The sequence below is a fragment of the Bos javanicus genome, chromosome 7 (assembly GCF_032452875.1).
Source record: "Bos javanicus breed banteng chromosome 7, ARS-OSU_banteng_1.0, whole genome shotgun sequence".
Taxonomy (NCBI): Eukaryota; Metazoa; Chordata; class Mammalia; order Artiodactyla; family Bovidae; genus Bos; species Bos javanicus.
The window spans coordinates 96,148,026-96,162,157 of NC_083874.1; the positions used below are offsets into that span (position 1 = coordinate 96,148,026).

Sequence of the window (14,132 nt, forward strand, 5' to 3'; positions counted from 1 at the left end):
GTATTATTTCATTAGGTGTGGCCTTGAGCAGGTTACCTTAAGCTCCAGCAACTTCACTTCTCTCACTATAAATCACAATAGTACCTACATTATTGACATGCTGTGAAGAATAAACATTCTTAGCATACTGTCTTAATCACAGGATGAGGACCTGACATCCTAGCATTACTAATGATGCATGAAGAAAGATCCCAAAGATGGCAGATAAGCTTATGATGCTCTTGCTATTTGAAGAGTTAACAGGATAGGATCTGAACGTGAAGACATCTTGAAATCAGGGGGTGGTGACTTCCTTTGGGCAAGCATGTGAGAATCGGTTAAACTATGGCCAACAGATAGTAAGCTTACACACAGACTCAAGACAGCTGACAAAGGCTGCTTTCAGGATAGCTCATCTTAGGTTGTGACGCATGACACAAGAAAAGAAATTGGATGTTGCACAAAGCCAAGAATGGAAGGCAACATGGACATATGCCTTACTTCCTCTGCACAGAGATTCTGCTGGGCGGTACAGACTCCTGGAGATACCTGTTATGAAGTGGAGACATTCAGGCAGTGGAGAACAGTCCCGTGCCAGCTTAGACGAACAAATGACAAATCGAGAGCCCACCTCATTTAAAATTTCTTTCCATTGTTTTTCATTTGAAACTCGAAATAGAGGAAAGGGGGAAAATGTCATGAAATTCATTTCCTTTCAGGAAAGAAAATAAACAAATTACAACTTTTGTCAGATGAACACCTTGCCTAACACAAACTAGAGATTCAGTGCAATAAAAAATGCCATGTGGAGGACCTCCTTGGCTGAGAAAAGCATTCATATTTTATTTCTTTAAATGAATATAACTATCCCCATGTGCATTGGTCCCAGACCAGAAAACTCTCTGGGTACTTTTCCTGAACAACTTAAAGAGAAAATTCAATTTACTTTTGCTTGTTTTTATACAAAATTGAAAGCCAAGTGAGGGCAACAAATTAATCAAATGTACCTCTCTTGTATTCTATGTTTCAGAAGAATAAAAAGAGAAAAAAAAATTACCTTTGCATGTACAGAAGAGAAATTTAGAAAAACACATTTAAATGTTATTATTTTTCTATGCTCCCTTGTTCAACTGTGTATGGTTTCAAACATGATTGAACTGGCTTTTCATCTTGCAGGAAAGCAAGGCAGTAATTTTTCTTATGGAGTTGGCAGTGATGTGCTGAGGTGCTCAGTTCTTCCCTTCTGGCAGAAAAAGGCTGGCCTGGGGCGGGGGGAGAAGGAGCCAGGAGTGACTAGAGGAGAGGAGGCTGCTTAGAACCCGCTATTCAAGGTTGATGGGGACTTTTTACAGGCCGGGTAAAGCAGGCGTGCGGTGGTAGCGACTTACGGGTGTGCCAAAGAAAATGAGTTCATGTGCTAAACCCTGGCATGTGCATGGTAGCTTGCCAAGGCACGGCATAGGCCCTTGTGAAGTCTGCCTCAGCAAGTAAGTGAACCTGTTCCCATTTATTCCACGAGGATGGTGAGTGGTTGGATGTTTCGATAACATAAAAACCCCTGGCACAGAATTCTGCCATTTGGCTTCCTTTCATTTGGTCGTTTTTCAGATTAGAAACACCTGAAGGGAGAGGCTCAGTAGTTAAAATTCAAGCCTATTAAGCCTTGCGAGCAGAGTCGCAGAGTGGCAGCCCATTCTAGGGTAAGCAGGCAGTGCTCTCTGATTAAATTTAAGTTCAGTGTTAATAAACGAAGTGTGTGACACTTCTTTTCTTTGCTGCATAAAAGAGTTTCCACAAAGGCCTAGATGACAGGGCATAAGTTACGTTTTATTTGAACCTTTTTCTATCTTATTTTCTCTGGTAAACTGTAAACAGCTGCCGGGATTTAGTTGGATTCAGAAAGTGGTCCACATAATTTCAGATGAAGTTTCTTAAATTCACAATGAACTCAGTGAAACATTTTACCTCTATTTCTTTTTACTGTTTCCACTATCCAAACCCTCAGCGCAAGATCCCTGGTCCTCTACAATTAAAGTCGTAGCTCGAGAGCCCTTTTACCCTTCACTAGTGAATTCAGTGCTATGATAGGAGATATGCAGTCTTTCCCTGCCTCTTCACTTAAAAAAACATGCCAAACCTGAATAGATTCCAGGCTAGACGGGAGGGGTGGGGAGAGATTTTTGTTAGTTCTAACACAGCTATTGACACATGCTTGAAAATAGTATTTAAAAGAAAGCAAGAAAATTAGGAAACCAAGAGAACAAGAGAGAAATAAAGGAAGAAAGAAAAAAGAAAGAGCAGATTTTTCACTTTATGCCTTAGAGGGCAAATTGGTTACAATTTAATTTCTAGGAAGAATATTTGATAGAATAAAATTGCCTAACATTTCTTCATCACACATATGAGAAATACAAACTAAAAGGACATCTGGAAATGAACATTATTCAGCAATCAGAAAGCAAAAATCCAAACCATTGATGTTTTGATGGAGACAAACATATGAGATTCCCAAAGAAGAAAGCTGTAACTTATTGAAGTTAAAAAAAAAAAAAATTCCATATGCATTTTACCTTTTGGGCAGCTCCATAGCAAAGTTCTGTTTCAGAAGCCCTTTGTAATATGAACCCCACTGTAGATAAGATACAAGGCGAAGATAGTCTGTCTTGCAGCAGCAGGAAATCAAATTGGTTCCAGAAACAAAGTTACATGACAAATGGTTTAATAGTATTGCCAGAATTGGAAATCTTGATTGAATTATTTTTCATAATCATTAAAAAAAGATTTTGAAATAACTCTGCCATGCATAGTTGTTAGTTTGTGTGTGTGTGGGGGGGAGAAACGTGTTGTTGCAGAGGTGGGAAGACATCTTATTTTATTGGCCTTTAAACGAAAGTGTTATCATTTGTTATCAAAATTTAAGAGCTCAGTGGTGATTTATTGTTAACTTTTGTTTGCAACAAAACATTTCAAACACAGTACCTTTTTAACAAAACTAATACATGGCATGGAGGACTAAACAGGTTTAAAAGGGGATATATCTTATTATCGTCTTCAAGTTATTTTTTGTTTTAATCCTAGTACCAATCAGCTTTGATTTATTTTAAAGAGCATCTGGAAAAGTTCATCAAGTCTGAGGCGAGTCTTAGACTTTAGGACAGACTTCTAAACGGTTAGCAAGATGTATCATTGAAAAAAATAACCCAGCGACTGATACCCGTAGGTGAAATGAAATCATTCTCCTGACTGAAGTCAGGAACAAGTTAAATACCACTTAGACCACAGCACACGACTACAGAGATTTAGGAGAAAACATACTTAAATAAGATGTGACTAGACATTTAGGACTATTTTCTAAAAAAGTCAAAAAAAAACTTTTTCCCCTGCAGTACTTACAGTCTTTGAAGACCAGAGCCGGGTCTCTGTGAGGCAAGACTTGGGCAATGATGTGTCTCAGGGATTCCAAGGTTCTGTCCATCTTGTGTCTGCCTGTGCGAGCCTGCAGCACAGTGCCCTCATGCCTGGATTCTTGCAGCCCTGGTCTGAATTTGTGCAGCTCATTGATGCACAGGATTACCAAAGAATCTCTTTTAACATCTGCCAATCAGACATTTCCCAGAATCTAAAGACCCCTCAGGGGGCCCTCCTCCCAGGCTCACTTATCTTTGTTGTATGCTGAGCTAATTAGCTCTAAAGGCTGGCTGACAGGCGGGTTCCCATTGCTTCCTTCTGTTAAACACACCCACCTACAGGCTAGCTGGGGGAAGTTCTCTAATCATGCGAACAGCCTTCCTCTCCAACCAGATTCTGCCTGAATGGTGTGCAGCTTTCCGACTTTGATATTTCTTTTGGTCGTTCATCTTCTGATGTGCTGTCTTCGGGTAAATAGAATCAGGGAGATGATTTCTCAAGAAAGTTTCCTTAGTAGCAAAGGAATTTCCAGCTTAGAATCCATATAATCTAAACTCTTCTTTGGTAAAGAGAAAGCACTATAAAGATTGTGGATGTAGCCAGGCTCTAGATCATGCTTTCAGTTTGAATTCAGGAGCATCTCTTTGGCAGCAAAGTGTTTAATTTTTTCATCTACCCAAATTATAGTCACTTTTGATGGGCAGTGGCAAGTAAAATTTCATAGTCTGTCTTTTGGCTTTGCCTGGGAACATTTGTTTCCCTCTTTATCCTTCGAGGCAAATCATTCTCAAGATTGATTTTAATGAATTCTGATATCATTCACTTCTCTTCATGATAACTTTTTATACTAAAAATTTCCGGAGAAGTAAAAGTATATGTTTCAAAGAATATAGGTGGTTATGAAAACATCTGAAGAAAACAAAGCTGCTTTTCTATTGAGGTCCTGCACTGCTCACAACAATATTAAATAGTCTTTTCACAGGAGACATGTCATAGAATTCCACTGCAATAATAAGGTTTTACACCAGATATAAAAGAACTGATTTCAGTGGCTGTAACCTACGTTAGTAGAAGGATTATTTAAGACTTCTTTACTTTTATTTAAAGTATTTTTCCAGGGTAGGCACAAGAGGTTGCTTTCCAATTTCCAGATTCCATAATCATGTTGTACCATACGATTAACTGAATGCAGTCCTTTAAAGACTATATAAAATGTTTTCCATGTGATCAGTTTCTTCAGCTAGTTGGTAGAAGACGTGGGCTTAATAAAAGGAAACAGAAGGAATGAGACTAGAATAGTAATTCCTATTATAAGGACTGTCACTTAGTAAATCCCCACAGGAATATGTATATTCCACAAGGGCTGCCTCAGAGTGCAAAGATATTATAAAGAAAATCAATTGAAAGAAATCACACTTCACGTTAAGACACAGGTGTACTTTACATGTGCTGTAATACAAAATCTTCAATGTCCCTGCCATCTAGTTTATAATTTAAGAGAAACTAGATGGCTTGTAGATGAAAAACTATTAATATATTGATTGGACATGAAGTATAAATGAATGCATAATATTTTCAGTGTGATAACTGAATTGGAAACATTCCCATTGGAAGAACAAGAACAAGAACAACAAAAAGTACAGAATTCTCAGAGAAGACTGATAATCTAAAAGTAGAAAAATTAGAAATGATTAACGCTGGGATTTCAATCAATAATGGACTTTTCAATGGGATTAAATTCCAGTAGTACTCTAGATGTGTACGGTGGTGGAAGGAACACTGCATTTGGTATTACTATGATCTGGGATTTGATTTTTGTGACCTGTGTAACTTTGAGAAAGTCACTCATCTTCTTGGGACTTGGAATCCTCATCTAAAAAATTAGGGGTGTGTGCCAGACGCTCTCTTTTAGATCCAACATCTGTGACTCTATGGCTACATTGCAAATGAGCACAAATATTAACACACATTTTCTAAACTTCTGGAAAGTCATAGATTTATTTCCTAAAAGCTAGATTGTTTTCAAACAGATCACTTTTGTTTCCATAGTCAACTTCGTATCCCTTCATCAATAAAAAGGGACACATATTCATAGGGTGAAATCAAAGGCACCATTAATGCTAACTAGAAGGAAGGGTAAGCCTTTATTAAAACCTGTCTTCAACCTCCAAAGATTTTTCTAAAAAGGTAACCTATGAGAATCTGCTTGCTGTTGTTTTCAGTTGCTCAGTTGTGTCTGAGGCTTTGCCACCCCGTGAGTGTAGGCTGCCAGGCTCCTCTGTCCATGGGATTTCCCAGGCAAAAATACTGGAGTGGGAGGCCACTTCCCTCCTCAGAGGATCTTCCTGACCCAGGGACCCCTGGATTCTTCACCACTGAGCCACCTGAGAAGCCCGAACATCTGCTAGAGAACCCCAAAACATCTTTGCAAAGACTATTTAAAAAAAAAAATCATGATCCGTAATGGGTTCTATTTTAAGAAATAATATAAAACAAGGGAATTCTACAAAGGTGGATATACAACATTCCAGTTGGATAGTATGGTTTCTCCTTTTTCATTAGGTCCACTCTGAAGCCTTTGCATATTCCCTTTAAAAACTTCTCACCTTCCTTAAAGCAGTATTGTGAAAGTCTAGAAAAACAACTCGGTTTCTCACCACTCTTTCTCTCTGATGTAGAAAGCACCTGATGAAGATGAAAGAGCCTGAGAAAGCCCTGTGCTGTGCGCCCATGTTAGTACAGATTCTACGGTTCACACGTTAGATCCCACCATCTCTAATTCATACGCCAAAAGCACAATTAGTAAAACAGGGTAGATGACTATAGTGAAAATACAAAATGATGTTTTTAGAAATCCTGTTAAGAATACCGCTTAGAAGTATGAGAAATGGCATTCAACTGATATATTCAGTGTTCAAAACTTATCAGCCAGTAGTAAAAGGGGAAGGCCGGGTGCCACAGCATGTACTAAGCACCCAGAGAGGATGGTTAATAATGCAGATGAGCAGTCTCTTGTTGTTAACTGGCTCATTACAGGTAAAACTGATAAGGAGGCAAGCCATCAATTAAAATAAACAGAATAAATGCAACAAAGAATCATCTTCAGTTAAAACAGGAAGTATCTCCAGTCTCCTGCTTGCGGTGTCACTTCATGCAGTGCCTGGCCCTGGAGGAGGAAGATGCGGTAAGTGAAACAGGAGAGCTGGTGGGTAGATGAGGCTATAGTGCAATTGGTGGGAATACAGGTCCTGAACGATGTTAGCGCAACGTATGCCAACTCCAAAGAGTCAGTTCAGTTCAGTTCAGTTGCTCAGTCGTGTCCGACTCTTTGCGACTCCATGGACTGCAGCACGCCAGGTCTCCCTGTCCATCACCAACTCCCAGAGTTTACTCAAATTCATGTCCATCATGTTGGGTGATGCCATCCAACCATCTCACCCTCTGTCATCCCCTTCTTCTCCCGCCGTCAATCTTTCCCAGCATCAGGGTCTTTTCCAATGAGTCAGTTCTTCGCATCAGGTGGCCAAAGTATTTGAGTTTCAGCATCAGCATCAGTCCTTCCAAGGAATATTCAGGACTGATTTCCTTTAGGATGGACTGGCTGGATCTCCTTGCAGTAAGTGAGCCTGAGCCAATTTAGGACTATTCAAAACAAAAACAGTGGGGAAAGATTGACAGCAGCTCCTTCCAGATTCCAATGGAGATGTGTAGGGGAACTGGAAGGTCCGAAATGCCAGGTTGGCCAAAGAGGGTCAGAGCCCTGTGTAGTGTTGCTGGGGGTATGGGGGAAGGGGAAAAAGGGCAAGGCCAGGAAGAAACTGACTTTGCAGAGGTAATGACTGATGACTGTTCAGTGTCAGCTTTGTTTAGCCTCAACTAGGAAGGGGCCAGTAGGAAGAATGAATGGCTGGTTAGCATCAACTCTGTTTACTCGTAGCTGTGAAGGAACAAGTAAAAGGAATGAAATGGCTGCTCAGTGTTAATTTGTTTACTCTCCTCTGGGAAGAGACCAATGAAATGTTTGCATCAACGAAGGTATTTATGAGAGGGGTCAGTTGGGAGAGGCAGCTTCAGATTACCAGACAGAAGCAGCTTAAAAACACAGGCCACATGAAAGAACTTTATCTCAGATTATTTGTTCATTGATATTTTTCTACATTCAGGATATTAAGTATTAATCTGTTAAACTACATAACTAGAAAATTAATTCTCCCATTTACAGATTAAAGGAATGTATATTCTCTAATTTTTATAGAAAATTATGAAAAATGCTTTCCTGAAGTAATTTCCCTCCCCACTGGACAGAACCACTCTACTGAACTGCCCTTTATCTTTGCCAGGGCAGTCAGAGTCAACTCTTCACCAAAAAGCACAATGAAAGGAAACCCCTCATTTACCTGAGCCTTACGTTTCAATATATTTGAGGATCCTGAATGAGCCGACGCCACACTGGTTGTTTTGTGTAACCAAGTACTCAGCCCTATCCTGGTATTCGGTCTCTAAAGAGAAGTACAATTGATTCTTTAAGAAGTACTTTGTACATATACACAATGGAGTATTAGTCAGCCATTGAAAAGAATACATTTGAATCAGTTCTAATGAGGTGGATGAAACTGGAGCCTGTTATACAGAGTGAAGTAAGCCAGAAAGAAAAACACCAATACAGTATACTAATGCATATATATGGAATTTAGAAAGATGGTAACGACAACCCTGTATATGAGACAGCAAAAGAGACACTGATGTATAGAACAGTCTTTTGGACTCTGTCGGAGAGGGAGAGGGTGGGATGATTTGGGAGAATGGCATTGAGACATGTATAATATCATATATGAAACGAGTCACCAGTCCAGGTTTGATGCATGATACTGGATGCTTGGGGCTGGTGCACTGGGATGACCCAGAGGGATGGTACAGGGAGGGAGGAGGGAGCGGGGTTTAGGATGGGGAACATGTGTATACTTGTGGCAGATTCATGTTGATATATGGCAAAACCAATACAATGTTGTAAATTAAAAAAAAAAAAAAGTACTTTGGAGGACAAAGATATCATTGGGGGAAGACTTTGTTAGTTCACGGGTTAACAGTTCCAGGATAAATTTCAGAGTTTTTTAAAAGGTGGAAGAATCTGGAAGTTCAAATTTACAAGACTGGACATGACAATGCCAAACCTTCTTGGGTCACGGGATACGTGTTCTGTGGAGACGGAACTGACTCCTGGCTTGCTGTACTTCCAGGATACTATGTACTGTGAAAGAAGAGTTAAAATTTTTCTTTTAGCTTGTTAGAGTGGACTTTGCCAGTGGCCTTTACAACAATATTTTATCTTCCAGAAGACTTTATCTGATTATTGGTTCCTCTCCCTCTCCCTGTACTTTCTCACAGGATCAACACCCCCGTTGCCTCTGCTTCCCGCTGTCCAGGACAAAAATTTGAGTGTTGGGGAAAAAACTACATAAGCTATGGCTATTAAATGATCAGCTGGATCTTAAAAGAGTTACCTGAATTCCATTTGAGTCTCAGCCACTCTGTATAAATGAAGAGATGTGGTCTTCTGTAACGGGCATTCTGGGGGGTGAGACACACCAGTTTACATGGGCTAATTAGCTACCTTCTTTCTTCTTAGTGTAATGCCACACTTCTGGGTATGAATTGCATGAAATGCTTAAAACTTTGCAACAGTGAGCAATTTAAAATGAAAATCTAGACTATGAAAAGAATTAGTTATTAGATTAAAACAAACCAAGGGAAATGTTTTTGGCTATGAACAAATGACAAAGCTGAGATTAGTTGATGGCAACATGAGGTTCAAGCAAGCCAGTAACTTCACAGCTCCATATATTTCAGATGAAGCTTCCGGTAAAGACTGCATCATTAGTATACTCTCAATTTAATGCAGGCCACACTTATGGATATGCTTACATTAAGATAAAAGCCCATCCATTTCGCACTGTGAACTATAATTTCCATTTCACTTCCTATGCAGTCACTGCCAGAGCACTGCACTTAGCGTGCGTCCTGCTGACACAGAGGAAACATTATTTCTTTCCAAATTTGTTTAAAGAAGGAGGGATAGAAAGGGGAGCTATTTTTCCACAAATTGAAAACTGGAGAACGACCAAGTCAGAGGGAAATATATTCTCTCATCCTCTCAAGGTGCCGCAGCAGACTTGAGCTCTGCTCAAGGAAAAAGAATTACTCCTTCGGTATTACCCTGCTTCCCGTCCACCTCCTCCCATCAAAGAAATTCCACTCAGGGCTTCAGTCTACTGACATGGGTTTTCTTGGGCCTGTGAGAAGATGCAAAGGCTTGTTTCGGAAAGATAAACAACAAAGAAAAACCAACCGCTTTCTAAAAATGGAGGAACTTTGTGAAAGACAGGACTCAAAGCCGGGTCTGGCTATAGGGCTGTCTTTTCTCATATCTCCACTGCACAGGAAGTCAAATCAGTCTGTGGCGCTTAATCACTTGTAGAATTGAAAAGCCCTAAACCAGCCGAGAACACTGCTGCTCCTACCATTTGCCTAGCTGTTAGCATGAATTTTATCTTTTCTCTCACTTCCAACTTTATCCAGTCAATGTGACTTTGGGGAAGTAAGTTTACACCGAAAGTTTTCTTATCTCTAAAACAAGAATAAGACAATAAAGACTAAAACTCTCGTAGGATAGGATTCTATTTCAGATTGTCTTAGTTGGAATACTTAGGCTGACACAGGATTAACACTTTAGATTTTAGTTTTCCTTCAATCCACTGTCTAACTTTGACAAAGTTCCCTTTAGTTCCACCCACTTGTCCTTTTTTTAAAACCAAATAATTGCACTGCTTAAAAATCTATAATCATACATTTTCCTAATACATCAAGTTAAACTTTTTAAAAATATATATACAATGGGTAAACAAGGTGCCTTCTCCACAGGACTATATTCAATATCCTGTGATAAACCAGAACGAGAAAGAATATGGAAAAGAAAAAAAAACGGAGTCATTTTGCCGTACAGCAATGAACACAACATTGAAAACCAACTATACTTCAATAAATTAAAAAAATTTTTCAAAATCATCTTTAATTTAAACTTTTGGCGCACACCACCTTTCTCCACATACAGTGTAACAAGCTTACTACCTTAGTTTCTGTCGTCTGAATTTTCTGCATGATTTCCTCTTAGCAAGCTCTTTCAGTCTACCTATTTAACCAAACCCCCCTTGCCCAAGATAGCTCACCAAAACACTCTGGCATTTCACTTTTGTCCTTAGAAATTCCTCAGCACTAGATTCATGATATCAGGCTCTTTAGTATAGTCTACTTTGAGACGTTTAGTCAACAAAAATTTCATTAAAAAAACCTGTGTACCCCTTCCCCGGATGTCACTTTATACCACACCAAACACTTGGAAAACTGGGCGTTTTTCTTTTTCCGAATGTATAACTCTTAGGTAGACACCTCTTCTACCAACAACAGCAGTTACGGTAATCAGGGTGTTTTTTTTTTTGATTCATTTAAGTGGTTGTATTTTTTTCTAAAAGGAAGCACACAATACTTGACAAATGTCCTAAACAACGTATTTATGAGGTATGCTCCTATTTATGAGATTAAACCAACAATGACTTGATTCCACATTATACAGTTATAATGTCATCATTATAATATTAAGAGAAAAACCTAAGATCGTTAAATACATCAATATTAGTCTTTTGAGTATTGTTTCCCACTCCTGGTTATTATGCAACTGGGCAGCTCGAGACTATCCTGAACCTTACCAATCCCCAGCCTTATACAGTAGAGAAAGATGGTTCCAGTACTTCATAAAGAATGTCAAGGTCAAACTAAGATGGCCCCGTGCTCTCTAGGGAGCCGTTCTGAGGAGGGACGAAGAACAAAGGTGGTGAACCTTAGCCCGCCCAGAGCACTCCATCTGCAGCATGAAACAGACCTACAGCTCAGGGGAATGCTCTCCCTGAGAACCTCAACTTGACCCTCTATCCTGCGGAAGCAGCTGATAAAACCTGTGAAGCAGCAGCTTTACCTCCTGCTTTACCTGGAGTTTTACCTGGAGTTTTTAAATTAGGCAACTATGTGTTTCGTCAGGAAATTTACTGAGCACTTAACTAAGAGAATGATTATTTTGAGCTACACTAACCTTACAGTTAGTACCTTTTAAGATCTTTATGGTTCTGGAGAAAGCTCAGCCAGCTATCTGTGCGCCAAAGAGCAGACCAATGGCTACCAACACCACAAATTTAGCCCTAGTTACACAATTTGTTATTTTATAGGAAAAGCTTATTTCAAGGGAACACCAAGTAGACAACTTAAGGCTGCAAGCAAAGCATCTGTGCGCCTTGATAAAATCAGCTGAAACACCATGAAAAAAGATTCCTTTGGACTCTCCCTTTTGGTAACTTTAAGTCATTCGAGTAATACATATTTACTCAGCCCTCCATATCCTTAGAGGCAGAAACTGCTGAGAGGGAGTCCACGTGTTTGCATTTTTATGAGGGACTTGAACAAGAGAGGATTTTGATACCCACAGGTGGTCGTGGAGCCAACCCCCAGGGGATACTAAAGGATGACTGTTGCTTCGTTTTGTCTTCAGAACAATCCTGACACAGGCACCATCACATGTCTTCATTTACAGATCAAAAAAGTGAGGTTAGAAAGGGTATGGGAGGTACCTGAGGGAAGTGGCAGAACCAGGATTTTTCTCTCAAACTCCCAGGTTCAACAAGTGTTTTGAATCGCAATACTTTCACTACATTAGTAGTAGTAGACTTAAAATTTTTCTTAGCGTTCACTGAATGAGTGAGTGAAGTCGCTCAGTCGTGTTTGACTCTTTGTGACCCCATGGACTGTAGCCTACCAGGCTTCTCCGTCCATCGGATTTTCCAGGCAAGGGTACTGGAGTGGGTTGCCATTTCCTTCTCCAGATCTTCCCAACCCAGGGATTGAACCCGGGTTTCCCACATTGTAGGCAGATGCTTTTACCGTCTGAGCCACCAAGGAAGATTCTCTTGTTCACTATGGATGCTTTAAAATGTGAGGGTTACATCTTGTCTGATAAGGCAAAGTCTCTAAATTCTAAATAAGGGTCACTTAAAAACATCTTTTAAGAATCATTATTGTGATTGGATCCAGAATTAAATTTGTCTATTTGACTAACGGGAAATCTTAGGCTGTTAAAAATAAGAACTATGTTTATTTGCCTTCTAAGTTCCTCAAATTGTAGATTGTTAGGTAATAGGCACCCAAAAGTAGACTGATCAAATAAATAAAATGAGTAGAGTGAAGGCATATAGTTTCATTCCCAATTTGTTTTTGAAACTTTTTAATATAAGAAAATATATTCCATAATAGTCTGTGGTTCTATTACATTGTCTTCAACTTTGTTATTAAAATGCTCTAAAGTAGATAGATTATAAAAAAAATGAATACCTCCATTTAAAGACATACCTAAAATTCAAAGCTATGTAAATACTTTCAAAATCAGTATAATTATCAAGGGACTTGGATTTGACATTTTCTTGCATCTATATTATTAAAGTGATTTTATCAGAAAGGTTTACTGGGAATGGACAGTAGGCCTAGTTTTGCAAAAGTTAAAGGGAATCTGCTGTATTTATCAAGCTTGGGAAATAATCTGCTGTTATATCTCTGGCCACTGGTAACTACAGATTGAAGTAATTCAAGGTCATCCTGGCTGGCGACTGCGGGGTCACACTGCCATCTAGTGGCCATCTCCACTGCCGGTGACATCTCTTCCAGGCCATGTTGATGCTGAAGGGACTGGATTTCCATTAGTTACATGTATCTAAGAACCCATTTTCACATCTCACTGGATAATAAAGTATTTAAGGGAGAAACCATGCCTTATGTATTCTTTTTCTGGGGGAAACAACCCCCAAGGCAGCGAAATATCCACCTGTAACTTTAGTCAGCCCTCCTATACCTGCAGATTCAGCCAACCTCAGACCAAACACGACTGTAGTATTTACTGGGGGAAAAAAAAAAAAAATCCATGTATAAGTGGACCCTCGCAGCTTAAACCCGTGTTGTTCAAGGGTCAACTACATTTGTTAACTTTGATGTGAAATATGTTCTCAACTCACCCAACTAAGGATATCAGAATTTTTCACTTCTCATCCTTTGTACTCCTCCCTACCCTTAAGTCTACTTCTGCTCAGGCTGCATAAAATCTGGAAACAGTAAAAAATCATAGTGGGACTGTCTCAAGTTTCTGGTCCCATTATCATGTTTCCAATTTAAGAAATGGAAATAGATATTGCTGGCTTATCCTTAATACTAGAGACTAAAAAAAATAGATGGCAGTGAATTCTTCCAGTGGCTAAATGAAACACAACCAAGTCATTAGCAAATTTTCGGAAATATAAACATCATTATAATTATCATTCTGATGCCCAGGTACACTTTAAAGTGCTGGGCATTGTTCCAAGTGCTTTCCATGCGTTCTCATACAGTCCTCAAAACAATACTACAAAGTGGTTATAAACCCAGTTTTAACACTACGAAAACTGAGGCAGAGGAGGAGAAAAAAAGAGGGAGAAAGAAATGAGACTCGCTTAAAAGTTCCCACGGGTAAATGGAAAAGCTGGGATATGAAACCAAGCGATGTACTGGTAAAGAACAAAGAAACAACAAGCACAGTGATATTCAGATTTCAAAAAATACTCAAATATTCCTAACAAAAATAACTCGGAAAAGTGAGTTGCTTTAGCAGAGAATTACTCTCA

The 14,132-nt window shown here is 39.3% G+C and overlaps 1 protein-coding gene across 1 annotated transcript in view; it reads right to left on the bottom strand.

The window, feature by feature from the left end:
• LIX1 (limb and CNS expressed 1) overlaps window positions 1-14,081 on the bottom strand; it is a 66,054-nt gene extending 51,973 nt beyond the window's left edge. The window contains exon 1 of the mRNA XM_061424461.1: window positions 3,373-14,081. Within this exon, the coding sequence (XP_061280445.1) occupies window positions 3,373-3,454 (82 nt within the window). The 5' untranslated portion in view covers window positions 3,455-14,081. The remainder of the gene's footprint in view (window positions 1-3,372) is intronic.
• Window positions 14,082-14,132: the final 51 nt, after the last annotated feature.